Genomic DNA, 21,253 nt, shown 5'->3' with positions numbered 1-21,253 from the left:
ATTTAGCTACTTTGATACTTGCATTTTATTATGTGGACTAAAGAAATGTGAAACCCTTGTTCAACATTATAAAGTTTCTGAGTGCTGTTGAACTGATCTACATACCTCTAACCATGAGCAAATGTCCCTCTCATTCATGCTATGAATTACAGATTCATCTGAAAACTCATCCAACATGCAATCCATCAGATTCATAAGCGATCGAACTAAATTTGTATCAGAAGTTGGTGACAATTCCTAAAATAAAAAAATATTGAGAAAGCACAAAATAATGAAAAATATATAAAATTCAAAATAATAAAATTATGTTTTAGAATGTCCTTATCAGTAGGTGTTTATACTGCATATAATGTCTATTGCCATGTACAGTACATACAGAATATGTTCAGAAACGTATCTTGAATCATGAGCTTCTAATTACCTTGCCACATTTTCGAATCATTTGAAGGCATGGAGGAACCATCCTGTCAAACAATCCTTCAATAAAACTTTTATGCATCTTGTTGAGTCCAGAAGGGAAAAGGTTAAGCCAGGAAACCATAACTGGTCTCCAACCAAGCATGGTTGGTTCCATGTAAATCATACCACATCGAGATACCTATGAAAAATAAAATGTCATATTATTATAATCTGTCACAACAATTAAAGGGGTTCTACAGTTTGTTTTAACTGATGATCTATCCTCTAGATCAGGCATGCTCAACCTGCAGCCCTCCAGCTGTTGCAAAACTACAACTCCCAGGATTCCCAGACAGTCTACAGCTATCAGCCTGCAACAGGGCATGGTGGGAATTGTAGTTTTACAACAGCTGGAGGGCCACAGGTTGAGCATCCCTGCTCTGGATAGATCATCAGCATCTGATCGGTGGGGTCCGACACCCAGGACGTCCTTCTCACTGTTTACCGCAGGGCCAGTGATGTCACGACTTGTATCAACTTGTATCAACTTGTATCAGAGGATAGATCATCAGTTTAAACAAACTATAGAACCCCTTTAACATTAAACAACGTAAAGCAAAATCATGTAAGAGGCATCTAATTACATATGTACAGTGTACCATAATATTGTATTGATATTGTTTTTCAGAAATTTTCTAGGGAAGGAGGAGGGTACTATTTTTCCTTTTGGAGCGTGCCTAGTAGGCGTAATGAGTCTGATGGGTCATGCAATGCTCCTCTGTATAAAAATTAACTCATTTAACCCCTTCCTGTTCTGACTTTGTGAACTATATACACACTTTTTTCCATTGCATTCTTTCATTAATTAAAAATAAAAAATTATTGCTATATGGCTATAGTTATTTTTAGCAATAGCAGACGTTGTACAGTGGGATGCGGAAGTTTGGGCAACCTTGTTAATCGTCATGATTTTCCTGTATAAATCGTTGGTTGTTACGATAAAAAAATGTCAGTTAAATATATCATATAGGAGACACACACAGTGATATTTGAGAAGTGAAATGAAGTTTATTGGATTTACAGAAAATGTGCTATAATTGTTTAAACAAAATTAGGCAGGTGCATAAATTTGGGCACTGTTGTCATTTTATTGATTCCAAAACCTTTAGAACTAATTATTGGAACTCAAATTGGCTTGGTAAGCTCAGTGACCCCTGACCTACATACACAGGTGAATCCAATTATAAAAAAGAGTATTTAAGGGGGGCAATTGTAAGTTTCCCTCCTCTTTTAATTTTCTCTGAAGAGTAGCAACATGGGGGTCTCAAAACAACTCTCAAATGACCTGAAGACAAAGATTGTTCACCATCATGGTTTAGGGGAAGGATACAGAAAGCTGTCTCAGAGATTTCAGCTGTCTGTTTCCACAGTTAGGAACATATTGAGGAAATGGAAGACCACAGGCTCACTTCAAGTTAAGGCTCGACGTGGCAGACCAAGAAAAATCTCGGATAGACAGAAGCGACGAATGGTGAGAACAGTCAGAGTCAACCCACAGACCAGCACCAAAGACCTACAACATCATCTTGCTGCAGATGGAGTCACTGTGCATCGTTCAACCATTCGGCGCACTTTACACAAGGAGATGCTGTATGCGAGAGTGATGCAGAAGAAGACTTTTCTCCGCCTGCAGCACAAAAAGTGCTGCTTGAGGTGGGATAAAGCACATTTGACCGAGCCAGCTTCATTTTGGAATAAGGTGCTGTGGACTGATGAAACTAAAATTTAGTTATTTGGCCATAACAAGGGGTGTTATGCATGGAGGAAAAAGAACACAGCATTCCAAGAAAAACACCTGCTACCTACAGTAAAATATGGTGGTGGTTCCATCATGCTGTAGGGCTGTGTGGCCAGTGCAGGGACTGGGAATCTTGTCAAAGTTGAGGGACGCATGGATTCCACTAAGTATCAGCAGATTCTGGAGACCAATGTCCAGGAATCAGTGACAAAGCTGAAGCTGCGCCGGGGCTGGATCTTTCAAAGAGACAACGACTCTAAACACTGCTCAAAATCCACTAAGGCATTTATGCAGAGGAACAAGTACAACGTTCTGGAATGGCCATCTCAGTCCCCAGACCTGAATATAATTGAAAATCTGTGTGACTTAAAGAGAGCTGTCCATGCTCGGAAGCCATCAACCTGAATGAACTAAAGATGTTTTGTAAAGAGGAATGGTCCAAAATACCTTCAACCAGAATCCAGACTCTCATTGGAACCTACAGGAAGCGTTTAGAGGCTGTAATTTCTGCAAACGGAGGATCTACTAAATATTGATTTCATTTCTTTTTTGTGGTGCCCAAATTTATGCACCTGCCTAATTTTGTTTAAACAATTATAGCACACTTTCTGTAAATCCAATAAACTTCATTTCACTTCTCAAATATCACTGTGTGTGTCTCCTATATGATATATTTAACTGACATTTTTTATCGTAACAACCAACGATTTATACAGTAAATCATGACGATTAACAAGGTTGCCCAAACTTTCGCATCCCACTGTATATGTATAATATACAATCATACACACATTTCTTTCAATTTCTTTCATAAAAATAAAAGTTATTAGTTTTAGCTATAGTTAATATAGGTGGTTATTTGTGTGTGTAAAATATACAAATGCGCACAAATTTTATTTATAAAAAAAATAATATAGCAGAAAGACTCAGTTTTGCTCAGGTGTATTTCATTTGTTTCATTCACAGTATCCCCATAACAGTGTCATCCACAGTGCTCCTATAACTATTTCATCCACAGTACCCCTATACCATACGCAGTGTTGCCATAACAGTGATATCTACAGTGCCCCCATAACAGTAACATTTACAAAGTCTGTATAACAGTAACATCCACAGTGTCTTCAAAACACTGCAACCACAGTGCCCACATAAAAGTAACATCCAAAGTGTCCCTATAAGTGACATTCACAGATCCCTCATAACAGTGATATCCACACTGCCCACATAACAGTGACTTCCACAGTGCCCTCATAACAGTGTCATCCACAGCATCCTCATAACAGTGACATCCGCAGTGCCCTTATAACAGCGATTGTCACGTGCCGGAGGCCCAAGGCAAGATTCAGACCAGGGACCAACACAGTACTTTATTAAACATGTGATAAAAGAACATGACAGTACAGCAGATTAAGCAATAGTGGTAGGACTACCACTGAACCAAGTGCACTGGCAGACCAGAGGCAAAACCTAGGAGGGCGAAAAGACAGCGAGCCTAATTCTTCACAAAGCCCCTGGTGGTGGGGATGAACTGGGTTGAGGGCTCACTGATTGCACCTCCAGGAAAGTCCCGGTACACATGGCCCATACCTGCAAAGAACCACGCAGGTGCAAGCACCAACGGAACAGACAACAGACCTGGAACCCAGCAAACACAGGACATGGATAAGACAACAAGACAAACGGGAACCAGCACAGAAGCAGAAGCCTGGATCCCAAGTGGAATGGAAGCATGGCGGTTTCAAGCAGAGCTGCACACAGACAAGAGATCCTCCCTCCGGAAACCCAGGGACCCTCTCACGAAGGCAGGACAAACAAAGAACAGAAGCAGTAAGGCACTTCAGGACAGACATAGAACAGACTAGATCAGAAGCAGTAAGCACTGCCAGGCTGGACATGGAACAGGCAGGATCGGAAGGAGTTAAGCACTGCCAGGCTGTCAGACGCAGTTAGGGCACTGCTAGGCTACACATGGAACAGAGTGGATCCAGACAAAGAACAGGTACAGGAAAACAGGCAAGGCATGGACAAGGATAACAACAACAACATAATACAGGAAAGGTACAGAAGATCAGACAAGGACATAACCTCACATTACCAGGCGAAACCACAAACAAGGGCAGATGGCAAAACCTCCTGGGTCAGCAGCAAGGGGCTACAACCAGTAAGGCACAAGACAGAACTGTGCTACTTGGTGAGCAGCAAAGTGCAACACCCAGCAAGGCAGAAGGTAGACTGACCTCCTGGGTGAGCAGCACGGTGCTACAACCAGCAAGAGATGAGAGACTGACCACAAGCCCCACAGCTCACAGATAGATCTAGCTGGATAAACTAGGGCACCAGATAAGCCACACCCAGGCCCAGACCAGGGAATGTTAACCCCATCAGAACCAGAATTAACAATAAGCACAGAACATACAATCACAAGTGAATCCAAACAAGTCCCTGTTCACACACTACACCGGAGCCAGCAAGCAGTCCCAAGCAACCAGCATACACAGGTGTCAGCCTGCAGCCAGTAAGCGAGGGAGCCTGGAGCCAGTCTACACGGCACCAGAGACAGAAACTGCACAGAGATACAGACACAGGGAGTACATACATTCACGGGCATAGTTCACACAAGACACCGCAGCAAACACGCAGCAACCAGCATACACAGGAAACAGCCTGCAGCCTGCCTACACAGCCACACTGTGACAGTGATAGTCACAGTCTTGCCATAACAGTGACATCTACAGCATACTCATAACACAGTCTTGCCATAACAGTAACAACAACGGCAATCGCATATGGCATCAGTGGACCACACCAGTGACATCCACAGAGGGCCCATAGCAGTGATATCTACAGCATGCCAATAACTGTTACATCCACAGAGCATAATAGTGACGTTCACAAAGCACCATTAACAATGACATTCACAAAGCCCCCATAAAAGTGACATCCACACTGTTCCTATAACAGTGAAGAAAAATGGATGGGTTGTAATGGAAGCCTGGTGTAAAACACTGTGCGTATGTCAGTGAGGCTAAGAATGAAGAACCTACGCTCTTCTATTGGCCAATTGGGGTCGTGTGACTGTGTGTATGTCAGTTAGTCAAAGAAAGAAGGACCTGTGAGCTTCTATTAGTTAGAGAGCTAAAGCCTTTATAAGCAACGGATTTACCTATAGGCCAAATTTGATGCACATTGGGCCATTTGTTTGGCTGTGCATAAAGAACAGACAGACAACAGACAGGCAGAAATATATATATATATATATATATATATATATATACACAGTACAGACCAAAAGTTTGGACACCTTCTCATTCAAAGAGTTTTCTTTATTTTAATGACTATGAAAATTGTAGAATCACACTGAAGGCATCAAAACTATGAATTAACAGATGTGGAATTATATACATAACAAAAAAGTGTGAAACAAGTGAAAATATGTCATATTCTAGGTTCTTCAAAGTAGCCACCTTTTGCTTTGATTATTGCTTTGCACACTCTTGGCATTCTCTTGATGAGCTTCAAGAGGTAGTCATCTGAAATGGTCTTCCAACAGTCTTGAAGGAGTTCCCAGAGATGCTTAGCACTTGTTGGCCCTTTTGCCTTCACTCTGCGGTCCAGCTCACCCCAAACCATCTCGATTGGGTTCAGGTCCGGTGACTGTGGAGGCCAGGTCATCTGGCGCAGCACCCCATCACTCTCCTTCATGGTCAAATAGCCATTACATAGCCTGGAGGTGTGTTTGGGGTCATTGTCCTGTTGAAAAATAAATGATGGTCCAACTAAACGCAAACCGGATGGAATAGCATTCCGCTGCAAGATGCTGTGGTAGCTATGCTGGTTCAGTATGCCTTCAAATTTGAATAAATCCCCAACAGTGTCACCAGCAAAGCACCCCCACACCATCACACCTCCTCCTCCATGCTTCATGGTGGGAACCAGGCATGTAGAGTCCATCCGTTCACCTTTTCTGCGTCGCACAAAGACACGGTGGTTGGAACCGAAAATTTCAAATTTGGACTCATCAGACCAAAGCACAGATTTCCACTGGTCTAATGTCCATTCCTTGTGTTCTTTAGCCCAAACAAGTCTCTTCTGCTTGTTGCCTGTCCTTAGCAGTGGTTTCCTAGCAGATATTCTACCATGAAGGCCTGATTCACACAGTCTCCTCTTAACAGTTGTTCTAGAGATGTGTCTGCTGCTAGAACTCTGTGTGGCATTGACCTGATCTCTAATCTGAGCTGCTGTTAACCTGCAATTTCTGAGGCTGGTGACTCGGATGAACTTATCCTCCGCAGCAGAGGTGACTCTTGGTCTTCCTTTCCTGGGGCTGTCCGCATGTGAACCGGTTTCTTTGTAGTGCTTGATGGTTTTTGTGACTGCACTTGGGGACACTTTCAAAGTTTTCCCAATTTTTGGGACTGACTGACTTTAATTTCTTAAAGAAATGATGGCCACTTGTTTTTCTTTACTTAGCTGCTTTTTTCTTGCCATAATACAAAGTCTAACAGTAGGACTATCAGCTGTGTATCCACCTGACTTTTCCACAACGCAACTGGTGGTCCCAACCCCATTTATAAGGCAAGAAATCCCACTTATTAAACCTGACAGGGCACACCTGTGAAGTGAAAACCATTTCAGGTGACTACCTCTTGAAGCTCATCAAGAGAATGCCAAGAGTGTGCAAAGCAGTAATCAAAGCAAAAGGTGGCTACTTTGAAGAACCTAGAATATGACATATTTTCAGTTGTTTGACACTTTTTTGTTATGTATATAATTCCACATGTGTTAATTCATAGTTTTGATGCCTTCAGTGTGAATCTACAATTTTCATAATCATGAAAATAAAGTCATGTGATGTTGCCATATTTGAATTTTTTGTGAATATCTCAAGAACCATACATTCTACAGAGCTGAGAGTTAAAACCTTGCTAAGCATCAAATTTACCTATGTGTCAAATTTGGTGATTTTTGGTCCAGTCATTTGGCTGCGCATAATGAACAGATAGACAGAAATTCATTTTTATAAGAGATAGTTATTACAGTAGTTTTAGCTACAGTTAGTATGAGTCTTTTGTCTGTGCAATAAATACACATATTTGTCGTTTGTTTCATAAAAAAGAAAACTTTTGGGAAAAAAAGCAATTTTTAATTTTCTCCACCAATTAAAATTTCATCCTAAAAAAAAAAAAAAAAAAAACCCACAGAAAAACAAAAGCCAAAATGTCCAAAGGAAATTAACATTTTAGATTGTAGTCACTTTATGGATGTTTCTTACATTTTGGCACTGTACAACATCTGTTCTGGCAGCATGATGCCATAAAACCAGCAACAGAAAAATAGGTCTCCAAAATCCATAACAAGCTCCACTCATTTTCAGGTCTTGTAGTGAGCCCAGCAGGTAGGTAAATTGCACAAATAGCGTTGATCTTTACAGTACAAACATACGGTAATGGTTTTAGACATGTTTTGTCTTATATTTTGAACCAGAAAAAAATAGAAGAAGAAGTGTAGAAGAAAAACTGCTACAAGAGGACATAGTTTTAAATTAGAGGGGCAAAGGTTTAAAAGTAATATCAGGAAGTATTACTTTACTGAGAGAGTAGTGGATGCATGGAATAGCCTTCCTGCAGAAGTGGTAGCGGCAAATACAGTGGAGGAGTTTAAGCATGCATGGGATAGGCATAAGGCCATCCTTCATATAAGATAGGGCCAGGGGCTATCCATAGTATTTAGTATATTGGGCAGACTAGATGGGCCAAATGGTTCTTATCTGCCGACACATTCTATGTTTCTATGTTTCTAAGATAAAATATGTTTCTTCAATATTTTATTTTATTTTATATTATATCTGTTAACTAGCAACATAGAAGTCTAAGGTATCCCATGAAAATAGTATTAAGTACATGTAGGTTGGCTCAGAAATGAAATAGTTATTTGAAATTAGATAGGCCCATTGCTAAAATTAAAAAAATTGGCGTGGTAAGGAAGAAGGTAAACATTCCTGTAACTTAAAGGGTTTCTGTCACCTGAAAAATGGGTACTAAGCTGGCTGACATTAGCGATGTGCTAATGTCAGCTGAACCTAACTATATTAGTGCCATCTCACTGCCTGCCACCATTATTGCGAAAAACAAACTTTTATAATATGCTAATTAGCCTCTAGGAGCAGAGGGGGCATTGCTCCTGCTACTAGAGGCTCAGTTTGCCCATCTGTTTTCACGCCCTTCTTCTCTTGATTGACAGGGCCAGGGCAGCGCTGCTCTCCTCCCACCAACTGTGTACATCTGAACGGCGCAGGTGCAGTGAGTAACCCAGCAGCCGCCGAGCGTCCTTCCCTCACTGCACCTACTGAGCGGCGCAAGATTTACACTGCAGACACGGCCAGCGGGAGGAGAGCAGCGCTGCTCTGGCCCTGTAAATCAAGAGAAGACGGGCATGAAAAGAGGTGGGCAAATGGAGCCTCTAGGCTCAACGCCTCCCCCTTCCCCGCTCCTAGAGGTGAATTAGCATATTATAAAAGTTTGTCTTTCTCAATAAAGGCTTTAGGCAGTGAGATGGCCCTAATATAGTTATGTTCAGCTGACATTAGCACATCGCTAATGTCAGCCAGCTTAATACCCATTTTTCAGGTGACAGAAACACTTAATAAGGCAAATGTATCTAAAAATGGTCAAAACATCTTGTTAGATGCCTCATTTAATTTTATATGTATTGTAATTCTATAGATACTTACTGTTGCAGGAGATGCCACTTCTAAATCCATAGGCTCAAATATGAGGCTCATTTGAGGAGACATCTGAATAATCTCTCCACTCATCAAACACAACTTTTTATTGTCATCTAGTACTGTATTCATGTTTTCGATCCAAACAGCATCAACTGGTCCATCAAAAATGAGCCATTTTCTATCTGGAGTCTAAAAAAATATCAGTAGAAAGAACTGTAGTTTTACTACATACGTAGCACAATAAAAGTAGTCACTTTTTATTCCCTGATGTTACTTTATTCAATTACAAAATAGCAGTTCCACAAGTATACAAACTGAATATTTCAGTATTTACAAACTGAAAAATGAAGCTAACAAATTAAACTTGTGAATGGGTTTTTACAGTTCTTTATTACTGATGGCCTAACCTGAGGATCAATATCTGATTAATGAGGGTCCAACACCCTGCAACCTGTAAATCTGCTGTTCTGCAGTAACTGAAGTAGTTCCAGCTCCAGGATGGATGGAGCTGCTTACTGCACCACTGCTCCCACTCTAAAGTGCATGGGAGCAGTGCTCTAGTCCCCAGCTCCATCCACTGCAGAAATGGAGCTACTGCTAATTGGATGGGGTGCAGGATGCCAGACCACAGCCAATCAAAATTTGATGGAACTATTGTAGTATCTAGTGTTTACACATTCCTATGAATGACAACATGTACTAAGAAAAAGAGAAATTCTAGTGTGAAGCTACCTTGCTGAAAACATTAGGTAATTGTTTGAAAAACAACATAAAATTTCTGATTAACAATGTAAGAAGCACTTACAGCACATAGAATATAAAGATTTGTAATACCAACCTCCTACTTCACCCAAAATATAGACTTGATGGCAAAATATTTATAGCCATTCTGGCCAGAAGGCTGTATATGCTGGACCCTCTTTAATTTGTATGGGGTCAAGTAGGTTTCATCCCAGGGAGGAAACCCACTGATACATCAGGAAATTCCTTACTATTATTACACATTACTCCTCCGATCAGATGATCCGCTTGGCCATAGATATACAGTATCTTCGATCTTGAGAAAATTTATTTGCAGTGATGTCGGAAATAAGAATTTGGGGAACTTAATGTAGGTTATGTAAATTGTCTATGCCCAGCCTTAAGCTTATCTAAAACTGTGAGCTACAGTATTCCACACTATTTCAGTAGGGCAAGGTACCAGAGAGGGGTACCTCTTTCACCAGCACACTTGTAATTGCAATAATGCTGTAAACAAACAGGTGGTTAAAGGAGTTGTCCCATGTGGGGCATTTATGACATATCGACAGGACAATCCATAATGTCCAACAGGTGCAGGTCCCACCTCTGGAACTCACTCCTACATCAAGATCAGGACTTTATGAAAAGAGAACATGCCGCTATTGGCTATTTTCAGAAGTTTCATAAGGGCAAATGGAAGGGAGGTCAGTCTAGGGTTGGGCGATATCAAAAATATTCAGACGATAACAATATTAAGAAATTTATCGTGATAACCTGCACCTGTTGGACATTATGGATTTTCCTGTTGATTTGTCCTAAATGCCCCACATGGGACAACTCCTTTACCCACCCGTTTGTTTACAGCATTATTGCAATTACAAGTGCTCTGGTGAAAGGGGTATCCCTCTCAGGTATCTTTCCCTACTGAAATAGTGTGGAATACTGTAGCTCACAGTTTTAGATAAGCTTAAGGCTGGGCATAGACAACCCCTGTATACAGTGTACTTTGTACAGTGCAAATAGATGGGGATGTACTAGACCCAAGAGGAATATACAGGTCATGAGTTCCACCAGTATAAGCCCCATACAGTACAACATCTCCTTGTGGCCACCATACAGTATAATTTATCCTTGTGGCTGCCCCCATACAGTATAACGTCTCCTTGTGGCTGCCCCATACAGTATAACATCTCCTTGTGGCTGCCCATACAGTATAACATCTCCTTGTGGCTGCCCCCATACAGTGTAACGTCTCCTTGTGGCTGCCCCATACAGTATAACGTCTCCTTGTGGCTGCCCCATACAGTATAACATCTCCTTGTGGCTGCCCATACAGTATAACATCTCCTTGTGGCTGCCCCATACAGTATAACATCTCCTTGTGGCTGCCGCATACAATATAACATCTCCTTGTGGCTGCCCTATACAGTATAATATCTCCTTGAGGCCCCCATACAGTATTACGTCTCCTTGAGGCCCCCATACAATATAACGTCTCCTTGAGGCCCCCATACAGTATAACGTCTCCTTGAGGCCACCATACAGTATAATGTCTCCTTGAGGCCACCATACAGTATAATGTCTCCTTGTGGCCCCCATACAGTATAATGTTACAATTAATCAACACCCTTTCCCATACTTCTGGTTTACAAATGTGAGCTGCACTGCATGGACATAGCCTTAGAATCTATGTTACTACACTATGTCAACCTGCAGGATATCAGGGGTGTAATAGTGTAATATTGCAATTTCTCTGTGTAAACTCTGGCATGTTAATTTTGGATTCCAAATTCACACTTCTAATCACATAGATGCATTTTATAAAGCAAATTTTCCAATTTTGTTCCACTTATACAAACGTGTATAGTTGGGAAGAGTGTACACCATTTAGATGGTTGTGCTTCCACACTTACTATATGTATTTTTAACTCTCCCCATAACAGTCCACCTAACGGATCTAAAGAAAATTTTGAATTACGTTTCTATACCATAAATACCAAAATACTCTTGCTTACTTTACATAATTTTCTCTTGCACTTTCCTATTTCTTTTATACATACTAAAAATAGTCATTGTGACTTACCATTGAAGAAGCAAATGCTCTGAAACTTACGGCCAGTATTCCATCTGACCATTCATGAGACACTGGATCAAACTGTCCATATAGTTGCCCCATAGTTATAGATTTTGGATTCAGTACTGTAATTTGAACTTTATTTTCATCTGAAAGTCCCTGCAAAAAAGAAAATTCCATATCAAATTAATTGTCTAGTACAAATGGGCAAATGGACACTAGAGTTCAGCAGAAGTTCTTACAGAAATGGGAACTCAGTTTGGCTGATGCAGAGCTGTACAAGCCTTGTTTCTTCGACTTTGAAGGCAGCAGCAGCAGTTGCCAAAATGAAACGTTTCCTCAGTCAAGTACGCTGTAGATATTGACTATACCTACAATGCAATTAAGCCACTGCTGCATGCCCACATCAGCACCCATCTGTTCTTTCTACCTTTGGAGAGTTCTCTGTTTGGGCAAACTGGTTTCTTGAAGCAGCTTCCATGACACTAAGGGCTGTTTCACACAATCGGATGCCGAGCGTGACATCCGCTGCGTGAAAGAGTGCTGAGACCCGATGCGGACAGCAGAAGCACGGAGCATTAACATGATTGATAATGCTCCGTGCCTCTCTGTGACCTCTTTACTACGAAATCACAGTGAGATAAAGTTGTCACAGTGATTTCGTAGTAAAGAAATCACAGAGAGGCACGGAGCATTATCAGTCATGTTAATGCTCAGTGCTTCTGCTGTCTGCATCGGGTCTTGGCACTCTTTCACGCAGCGGATGTCACGCTCGGCATCCGCTCGTGTGAAACAGCCCTAAGACAATCAGCAGGGGTTCAGCTGCTGATTTCTAATAGAGATGGATCACATACGAATGACCCAGGTGGTTGTGTGGACAACCCCTTGGTACTAAGAGCAATTTGTTTTGGCAATACCTTTTCACAAATGTCATTCAGTGCTGCAGCCAAAACTCGGTAGGCTGAAGTCTTGCCGCCAAAAGGTTCTCCAACAATCATAAAACCATGACGCACAATCATCATTTCATATATCTGCAAAATTTTTTCTGCAAAGAAGCTGGTCATCTGCAAATTCATTCGTTCACAATTTTCTTTTATTGCGTCCATAAATATTTTATAATCTGCTTTTGGAAGTTTTACACCCGGGAAAAGATCTGATGTTATGCCCTAAAAAAAAAAAGAACAAAATGTATAAATTTTCAAAACTTTAACTTAAAGCGTACCTGTTGTTTCAGATATGTTTATACATGAGTGGTAACACTATCTGTATAACTTTGTATAACTTTGTATAATTTTGCTCCTTTGTTATGCTGCATAATTGTCTCTAAGCTGGTGGGTGGAGAATAGCTGGTCATTATATCTACCCATGGAACATGGAGACAAAATATTCAGTTTCCTCTCTCTCTCACACAAAAACACAATCACTGTGAAACACCTAATAGAACATGATAGAGAAGTACTAAGTCTTGGTCTCACAAGACATATTTCTCACAATTTTCATGTTGAGTTAGGCTACTTTCACACTTGCGTTCAGAGCGGATCCGTCTGGGGTCTGCCCAGACGGATCCGCTCATATAATGCAGACGATGGGATCCGTTCAAAACGGATCCATCTGCATTATATTTTAGAAAAAAGTGTGAAAGTAGCTTCAGACGGATCCGTCCAGACTTTACATTGAAAGTCAATGGGGGACGGATCAGTTTGAAAATTGAGCCATATTGTGTCAACTTCAAACGGATCCGTCCCCATTGACTTATATTGTAAGTCTGGACAGATCCGTTTGCCTCCGCATGGCCAGGCGGACACCCGAACGCTGCTTGCCTGCTGAGCGGAGCGGAGGGCAAACGCTGCCAGACTGATGCATTCTGAGCGGATCCGCATCCACTCAGAATGCATTAGGGCAGTACAGATGCGTTCGGGGACGCTTGTGAGAGCCTTCAAACGGAACTCACAGGCGGAGCCCCAAACGCTAATGTGAAAGTAGCCTTAAACAAATGCATATCTTACTGTTCAGCTGCAAAACGTAAACACAGCTGAACAGCAAGAAACAGGAGTACGTCCAATCGGAACATCAGGGAAAGAGTCCAAAGTCACGCATTCACAGCTGAGACTAAGCAATCAGCTACTTGACAAAGGGGTAGGTACTGCTGAAACATTTTTCCTTTCACAGGTTAGCTAAAACTGAGATTTCAAGTAAAGCCCAGGCGAACATCTTTCAAAATGTAATTTATTTTTTATGCATAGGCCTCAGGTTTGTTGACTTTGAGAAACAACAGTTTACATTGCCTACATGATGACACGAAAAAATATCTAATCTATCCTTAAAATATGCCACTCTATTGGGTAATATGTTAGTTCTCCTTTTACATAAAAAAAAACTTTACATATAAAGTTGGTCAAATGAGACAAGAATAGTACATGTTCGATCTTTTGCGGGACAGACATACAAATGCAGACAGCAGCATGTCCTATTCTTGGCCGCAATGCGGACTGCAGACCAATTGAAGTCATGATGACCATTCAAATTACAGAGGGGCTTTCTGTTCTGGCCCATACAGTCAAGAGCAGGGAAAATGAAGTCTATACATCATAATATTTTTTACCCAAAGGAGCTGCCATTTGGTGCGGTATAAACTGAGGCTCATCTGTTACATTCTCTTTCCAATTGTTATTTGTATCACCACATACAAAAGCATTTCAGCAAATGTCTTACCTCAAAAAGAGGGAGATCATGGGAAAGAAATTTTGGCAGATTTACATCAATAATGGATCTAAGGAGCAAGATCTCTTCATTCTCATTTGAGTATTTAAGCTGCAAAACATGAAATGTGTTCAAAGAACCAATTTACACAGTCAATATTTTGTGCATACTTTGTGAATACATAAAGAAATCCATTAAAATGTAATTTGATAAATGACAGTAACAAATAAATAACCAGTAGTGCTCAGATTACAACAATCCTTTATATCTATAAGTGTTGTGACACAGTGAGGGGAAACAGGTATTTTCCTTCCAGAGTGTGCTGCTGGGCTGATTTGCAGCCAGGTCTGGATTGTAATTGCCAATCTGGGATTTTGGCAGCACCTGACTGTCCTTAAATAGGCAGCTGGGCTCAGCAGCAGGATCTCTGTGTTGGGATCTTAAGCTTGGTGCCAGGTTGGAGGGCTGAGACCCATGGGCCAAGGAAACAGGCCCCCTAAAGCCTGCCGTGGACTGCTGGGAGAGGAACTGAGATCAAGGTGACTTGTCTTATATGAACGTTCCAATTTGTGTAAAGTAACCACCAAGACTGCAAAGTAACACATTGTTTTGTGCATTTGCCTCAAGTGTGAATAAACACTGAAGTTTTGCGTTAAGAACTTGTCTTTTGCCTCCGTACTGCGTCTGCTTACCCTATCTACCAGAGCAAAACCCCCCAGAGTATACGGTACAACACTACATGTACAATTTTCTTTAACATCTACAGTTGCAAGAAAAAATATGTGAACCCTTTGGAATAATATAGATTTCAGCACAAATTGGTCATAAAATGTAATCTAATCTTCATCTAAGTCACAACAATAGACAATCACAGTCTGCTTAAACTAATAACACACAAATAATTAAATGTTACCATGTTTTTATTGAACACACCATGTAAATATTCATAGTGCAGGTGGAAAAAGTATGTGAACCTCTAGACTAATGACATCTCCAAGAGCTAATTGGAGTGAGGTGTCCGCCAGCTGGAGTCCAATCAATGAGATGAGATTGGAGGTGTTAGTTACAGCTGCCCTGCCCTATATAAAACACACACCAGTTATGGGTTTGCTTTTCACAAGAAGCATTGCCTGATGTCAATGTTGCCTTGCACAAAAGAGCTCTAAGAAGAGCTACGTTTAAGAATTGTTGACTTGCACGAAGGTGAAAAAGGGTTATAAAAATATATCCAAAAGCCTTGCTGTTCATCAGTCCACGGTAAGACAAATTGTCTATAAAGGGAGAAAGTTCAGCACTGCTGCTACTCTCCCTAGGAGTGGCCATCCTGTAAAGTTGACTGCAAATGCACAGCGCAGACTGCTCAATGAGGTGAAGAAGAATCCTAGCGTGTCAGCTAAAGACTTACAAAAGTCTCTGGCATATGCTAACATCCCTGTTAGCGAATCTATGATACTTAAAACACTAAACAAGAATGGATTTCATGGGAGGATACCACAGAGGAAGCCACTGCTGTCCAAAAAAAAACATTGCTGCAGTACTGGAAAAATATTCTGTGGACAGATGAAACAAAAGTTGAGTTGTTTGGAAGAAACACACAACACTATGTGTGGAGAAAAAGAGGCACAGCACACCAACATCAAAACCTTATCCCAACTGTGAAGTATAGTGGTTGGGGCATCATGGTTTGGGGCTGATCGAAGGAAAAATGAATTCCCAAGTTTTTCAAGACATTATGCAGGAGAACTTAAGGCCACCTGTCAACCAGCTGAAGCTCAACAGAAGATGGGTGTTGCAACAGGACAATAACCCAAAGCATAGAAGAAAATCAACAACAGAATGGCTTAAACAGAAGAAAATACACCTTCTGGAGTGGCCCAGTCAGAGTCCTGACCTCAACCCGATTGAGATGCTGTGGCATGACCTCAAGAAAGCGATTCACACCAGACATTCCAAAAATATTGCTGAACTGAAACCGTTCTGTAAATAGGAATGGTCAAGAATTACTCCTAACCGTTGTGCACGTCTGATCTGCAGCTACAGGAAATGTTTGGTTGAAGTTATTGCTGCCAAAGGAGGTTCAACCAGTTATTAAATCCAAGGGTTCACATACTTTTTCCACCTGCACTGTGAATGTTTACATGGTGTGTTCAATAAGAACATGGTAACATTTAATTATTTGTGTTATTAGTTTAACCCCTTAAGGACCAGGCTCATTTTCACCTTAAGGACCAGGCCATTTTTTGCAAATCTGACCAGTGTCACTTTAAGTGCTGATAACTTTAAAACACTGACTTATCCAGGCCACTCTGAGATAGTTTTTTCGTCACATATTGTACTTCATGACACTGGTAAAATAAAGTAAAAAAATAAATAATTTTTTTGCATAATAAAATACCTAATTTACCAAACATTTAGAAAAATTAGCAAATTTCAAAGTTTCAGTTTCTCTACTTCTGTAATACATAGTAATACCCCCAAAAATTGTGATGACTTAAAGGGGTTGTCCGGGTTCAGAGCTGAACCCGGACATACCCTTATTTTCACCCCGGCAGCCCTCCTGAGCCTGGCATCGGAGCATCTCATGCTCCGATGCGCTCCCGTGCCCTGCGCTATATCGCGCAGGGCACAGGCTCTTGTGTTTTCAATAACACACTGCCGGGCGGTAACTTCCGCCCAGCAGTGTGTTCGGTGACGTCACCAGCTCTGAGGGGCGGGCTTTAGCTCTGCCCTAGCCGTTTTACTGGCTAGGGCAGAGCCAAAACCCGCCAATCAGTGCCGGTGACGTCACCGGGCTGCCTGTCAGCCCCATAGAGAGCCCGGTATGTCACCGGAACTCAGAAAAATGCCTTTGCCCTGCGCGATTTAGCGCAGGGCAAAGGAGAGCATCGGAGCATGAACTGCTCCGATGCTCATGTCAGGGGGGCTGCCTGGGTGAAAATGGAGGGATGTCCAGGTTCAGCTCTGAACCTGGACAACCCCTTTAACATTCCCCATATGTCTACTTCATGTTTGAATTATTTTGGGAATGATATTTTATTTTTTGGGGATGTTACAAGGCTTAGAAGTTTAGAAGCAAATCTTGAAATTTTTCTGAAATTTACAAAAACCCAATTTTTAGGGACCACTACAGTTCTGAAGTCACTTTGCGAGGCTTACATAATAGAAACCGCCCAAAAATGACCCCATTCTATAAACTACACCCCTCAAGGTATTCAAAACTGATTTTACAAACTTTATTAACCCTTTAGGTGTTGCACAAGAGTTATTGGCAAATGGGGATGAAATTTGAGAATTTCATTTTTTTTGCCTAATTTTCAATTTTAACCCATTTTTTCCACTAACAAAGCAAGGGTTAACAGCCAAACAAGACTGTATCTTTATTGCCCTGACTCTGCTGTTTACAGAAACACCCCATATGTGGCCGTAAACTACTGTACGGCCACATAGCGGGGCGTAGAGTGAAAGGTGCGCCGTATGGTTTTTGGAAGCCAGATTTTGCTGGACAGTTTTTTTGACACCATGTCCCATTTGAAGCCCCCTAATGCACCCCTAGAGTAGAAACTCCATAAAAGTGACCCCATCTAAGAAACTAAACCCCTCAAGGTATTCAAAACTGATTTTTACAAACTTCGTTAACCCTTTAGGTGTTGCACAAGAGTTATTGGCAAATGGGGATGAAATTTGAGAATTTCATTTTTTTGCCTAATTTGCCATTTTAACCCATTTTTTCCACTAACAAAGCAAGGGTTAACAGCCAAACAAGACTGTATCTTTATTGCCCTGACTCTGCTGTTTACAGAAACACCCCATATGTGGCCGTAAACTACTGTACGGCCACACAGCGGGGCATAGAGTGAAAGGTGCGCCGTATGGTTTTTGGAAGCCAGATTTTGCTGGACAGTTTTTTTGACATCATGTCCCATTTGAAGCCCCCTGATGCACCCCTAGAGTACAAACTCCATAAAAGTGACCCCATCTAAGAAACTACACCCCTCAAGGTATTCAAAACTGATTTTACAAACTTTGTTAACCCTTTAGGTGTTGCACAAGATTTAATGGAAAATAGAGATACAATTTCAAAATTTCACTTTTTTGGCAGATTTTCCATTTTAATATTTGTTTTCCAGTTACAAAGCAAGGGTTAACAGCCAAACAAAACTCATTATTTATAGTCCTGATTCTGTAGTTTACAGAAACACCCCATATGTGGTCGTAAACCGCTGTACGGGCACACGGCAGGGCGCAGAAGGAAAGGAATGCCATACGGTTTTTGGAAGGCAGATTTTGCTGGACTGTTTTTTTGACACCATGTCCCATTTGAAGCCCCCCTGATGCACCCCTAGAGTAGAAACTCCAAAAAAGTGACCCCATTTTAGAAAGTACGGAATAGGGTGGCAGTATTGTTGGTACTAGTTTAGGGTACATATGATTTTTGGTTGCTCTATATTACACTTTTTGTGCGGCAAGGTAACAAGAAATAGCTTTTTTGGCACGTTTTTTTTTTTGTTATTTACAACATTCATCTGACAGGTTAGATCATGTGGTAATTTTATAGAGCAGGTTGTCACGGACGCGGCGATACCTAATATGTATACAATTTTTTTTATTTATGTAAGTTTTATACAATAAATTCAATTTTAAAACCAAAAAATTGTTTAGTGTCTCCATAGTCTAAGAGCCATATTTTTTCAGTTTTTGGGCGATTATCTTGAGTAGGGTCTAATTTTTAGCAGGATGAGATGACGGTTTGATTGGCACTATTTTAGGGTGCATATGACTTTTTGATCGCTTGCTATTACACTTTTTGTGACGTAAGATGGCCAAAAATTGCTTTTTTTACATAGTTTTTTTTTTCTACGGTGGTCACCTGAGGGGTTAGGTCATGTGATATTTTTATAGAGCCGGTCGATACGGACGCGGCGATACCTAATATGTATACTTTATTTTTATTTATGTAAATTTTACACAATGATTTTATTTTTGAAACAAAAAAAATCATGTTTTAGTGTTTCCATAGTCTAAGAGCCATAGTTTTTTCAGTTTTTGGGCGATTATCTTGAGTAGGGTCTAATTTTTTGCGGGATGAGATGACGGTTTGATTGGCACTATTTTAGGGTTCATATGACTTTTTGATCGCTTGCTATTACACTTTTTGTGACGTAAGATGGCCAAAAATTGCTTTATTTACATCGTTTTTTTTTTTTTTTTTCTACGGTGGTCACCTGAGGGGTTAGGTCATGTGATATTTTTATAGAGCCGGTCGATACGGACGCGGCGATACCTAATATGTATACTTTATTTTTATTTATGTAAGTTTTACACAATGATTTAATTTTTGAAACCAAAAAAATCATGTTTTAGTGTTTCCATAGTCTAAGAGCCATAGTTTTTTCAGTTTTTGGGCGATTATCTTGAGTAGGGTCTCATTTTTTGCGGGATGAGATGACGGTTTGATTGGTACTATTTTTGCGTACATGCAACTTTTTTGATCACTTTTATTACCTTTTTTGGGAAGTAAGGTGGGCAAAATTTCTATTTTCTCATAGTTTTTATATTTTTATGGCGTTCACCGTGCGGGGAAAGTAACATCACCGTTTTATAGATCAGGTCGTTACGGATGCGGCGATACCTAATATGTGTAGTGTATTTTATTTTTTTAATTTTTATTCAGTGATAAATGTTTTTTTTATCTTAACTTTTTTCACATTTTTTTTTTTAAATTTGACCCAGACCCACTTGGTTCTTGAAGATCCAGTGGGTCTGATGTCTGTATAATACAGTACAGAACCTATATAGGGTTCTGTACTGTATTTTACTTACACTGAACAGATCTATGCTTTTAGCATAGATCTGTTCAGCACCATGAACAGCAGGACGCCTGAGCAGGCGTCCTGTTGCCATGGGAACCTTCCCCGTCTGCCACAACTTCGCAGACAGGGAAGGGTGAGGACGGGGCTTCGGGGGGCTGCCTGGGGGCTCTCTCCCTCTCCATCGGGGGGCTGCAAAGGCACAGCAGCCCCCCGATCGGAGAGGGAGGGAGCTCCCTGCGCTGTTAACCTTTTCCATACAGCGGTCCGTACGGACCGCTGTATGGAAAGGGTTAAACGGCTGACATCGCAGCAACGATGTCAGCCGTTTATACCAGGGTATATGTTATACCCTGGTATAACCCACTAGACGCCAACGATTATTCAAGGGGAGGTGGGCGGGGGATCGCGATCCCGCCTGCCGCACCGCCTGCCTCCCGCAACGCCCCCACCGCCTGCGACACCCCCCCTGCACCACCCGCCGCCATCAAATCGTGCAGGGGTGCAGGGGGGGTGCAAAATCTTGATTTTAGGCACTCTGAAGTTTCTGATCCGATCAGAAACTCCAAAAAGCGCAGCAAACCGCAGGTCTGAATTGACCTGCGGTTTGCTTCGATCGCCGACACGGGGGGGTCACATGACCCCCCCTGGCGTTTTGACAGGATGCCGGCTGAATGATTTCAGCCGGCATCCTGTTCAGATTAACCCCTGGGGCGCCGGAATGCCGATTTAAAGATAGGACGTACCGGTACGTCCTTGGTCCTTAAGGACTCGGGAAATAGGGCGTACCAGTACATCCTTAAGGGGTTAATCAGACTGTGATTGTCTATTGTTGTGACTTAGATGAAGATCAGATCACATTTTAGGACCATTTTTTGCAGAAATCCATATCATTCCAAAGGGTTCACATACTTTTGCAACTTTATGAAAATTCTTTGGTTTTTGTCATGGTAAAGCTCTGTATACAGCATTTTTATGCAGTGCGATGAGACCTGTCACATGAACACTGG

General features: G+C 41.3%; 1 protein-coding gene across 2 annotated transcripts in view; it reads right to left on the bottom strand.

Moving 5' to 3' along the window:
- DNAH7 (dynein axonemal heavy chain 7) overlaps nt 1-21,253 on the bottom strand; it is a 518,555-nt gene that overhangs the window by 321,335 nt on the left and 175,967 nt on the right. For both annotated transcript variants that reach the window (XM_044302717.1, XM_044302716.1), the window contains 6 exons: nt 14,449-14,547; nt 12,654-12,902; nt 11,746-11,895; nt 8,928-9,110; nt 422-598; nt 106-237 (listed from right to left, as the gene is read on the bottom strand). In XM_044302717.1, the coding sequence (XP_044158652.1) occupies nt 106-237; nt 422-598; nt 8,928-9,110; nt 11,746-11,895; nt 12,654-12,902; nt 14,449-14,547 (990 nt within the window). The remainder of the gene's footprint in view (nt 1-105; nt 238-421; nt 599-8,927; nt 9,111-11,745; nt 11,896-12,653; nt 12,903-14,448; nt 14,548-21,253) is intronic.

The sequence above is a fragment of the Bufo gargarizans genome, chromosome 8 (assembly GCF_014858855.1).
Source record: "Bufo gargarizans isolate SCDJY-AF-19 chromosome 8, ASM1485885v1, whole genome shotgun sequence".
Lineage (NCBI taxonomy): Eukaryota > Metazoa > Chordata > Amphibia > Anura > Bufonidae > Bufo > Bufo gargarizans.
Note: the sequence above shows the minus strand (reverse complement) of the source record. Positions and strands in the feature narration are given on the sequence as shown.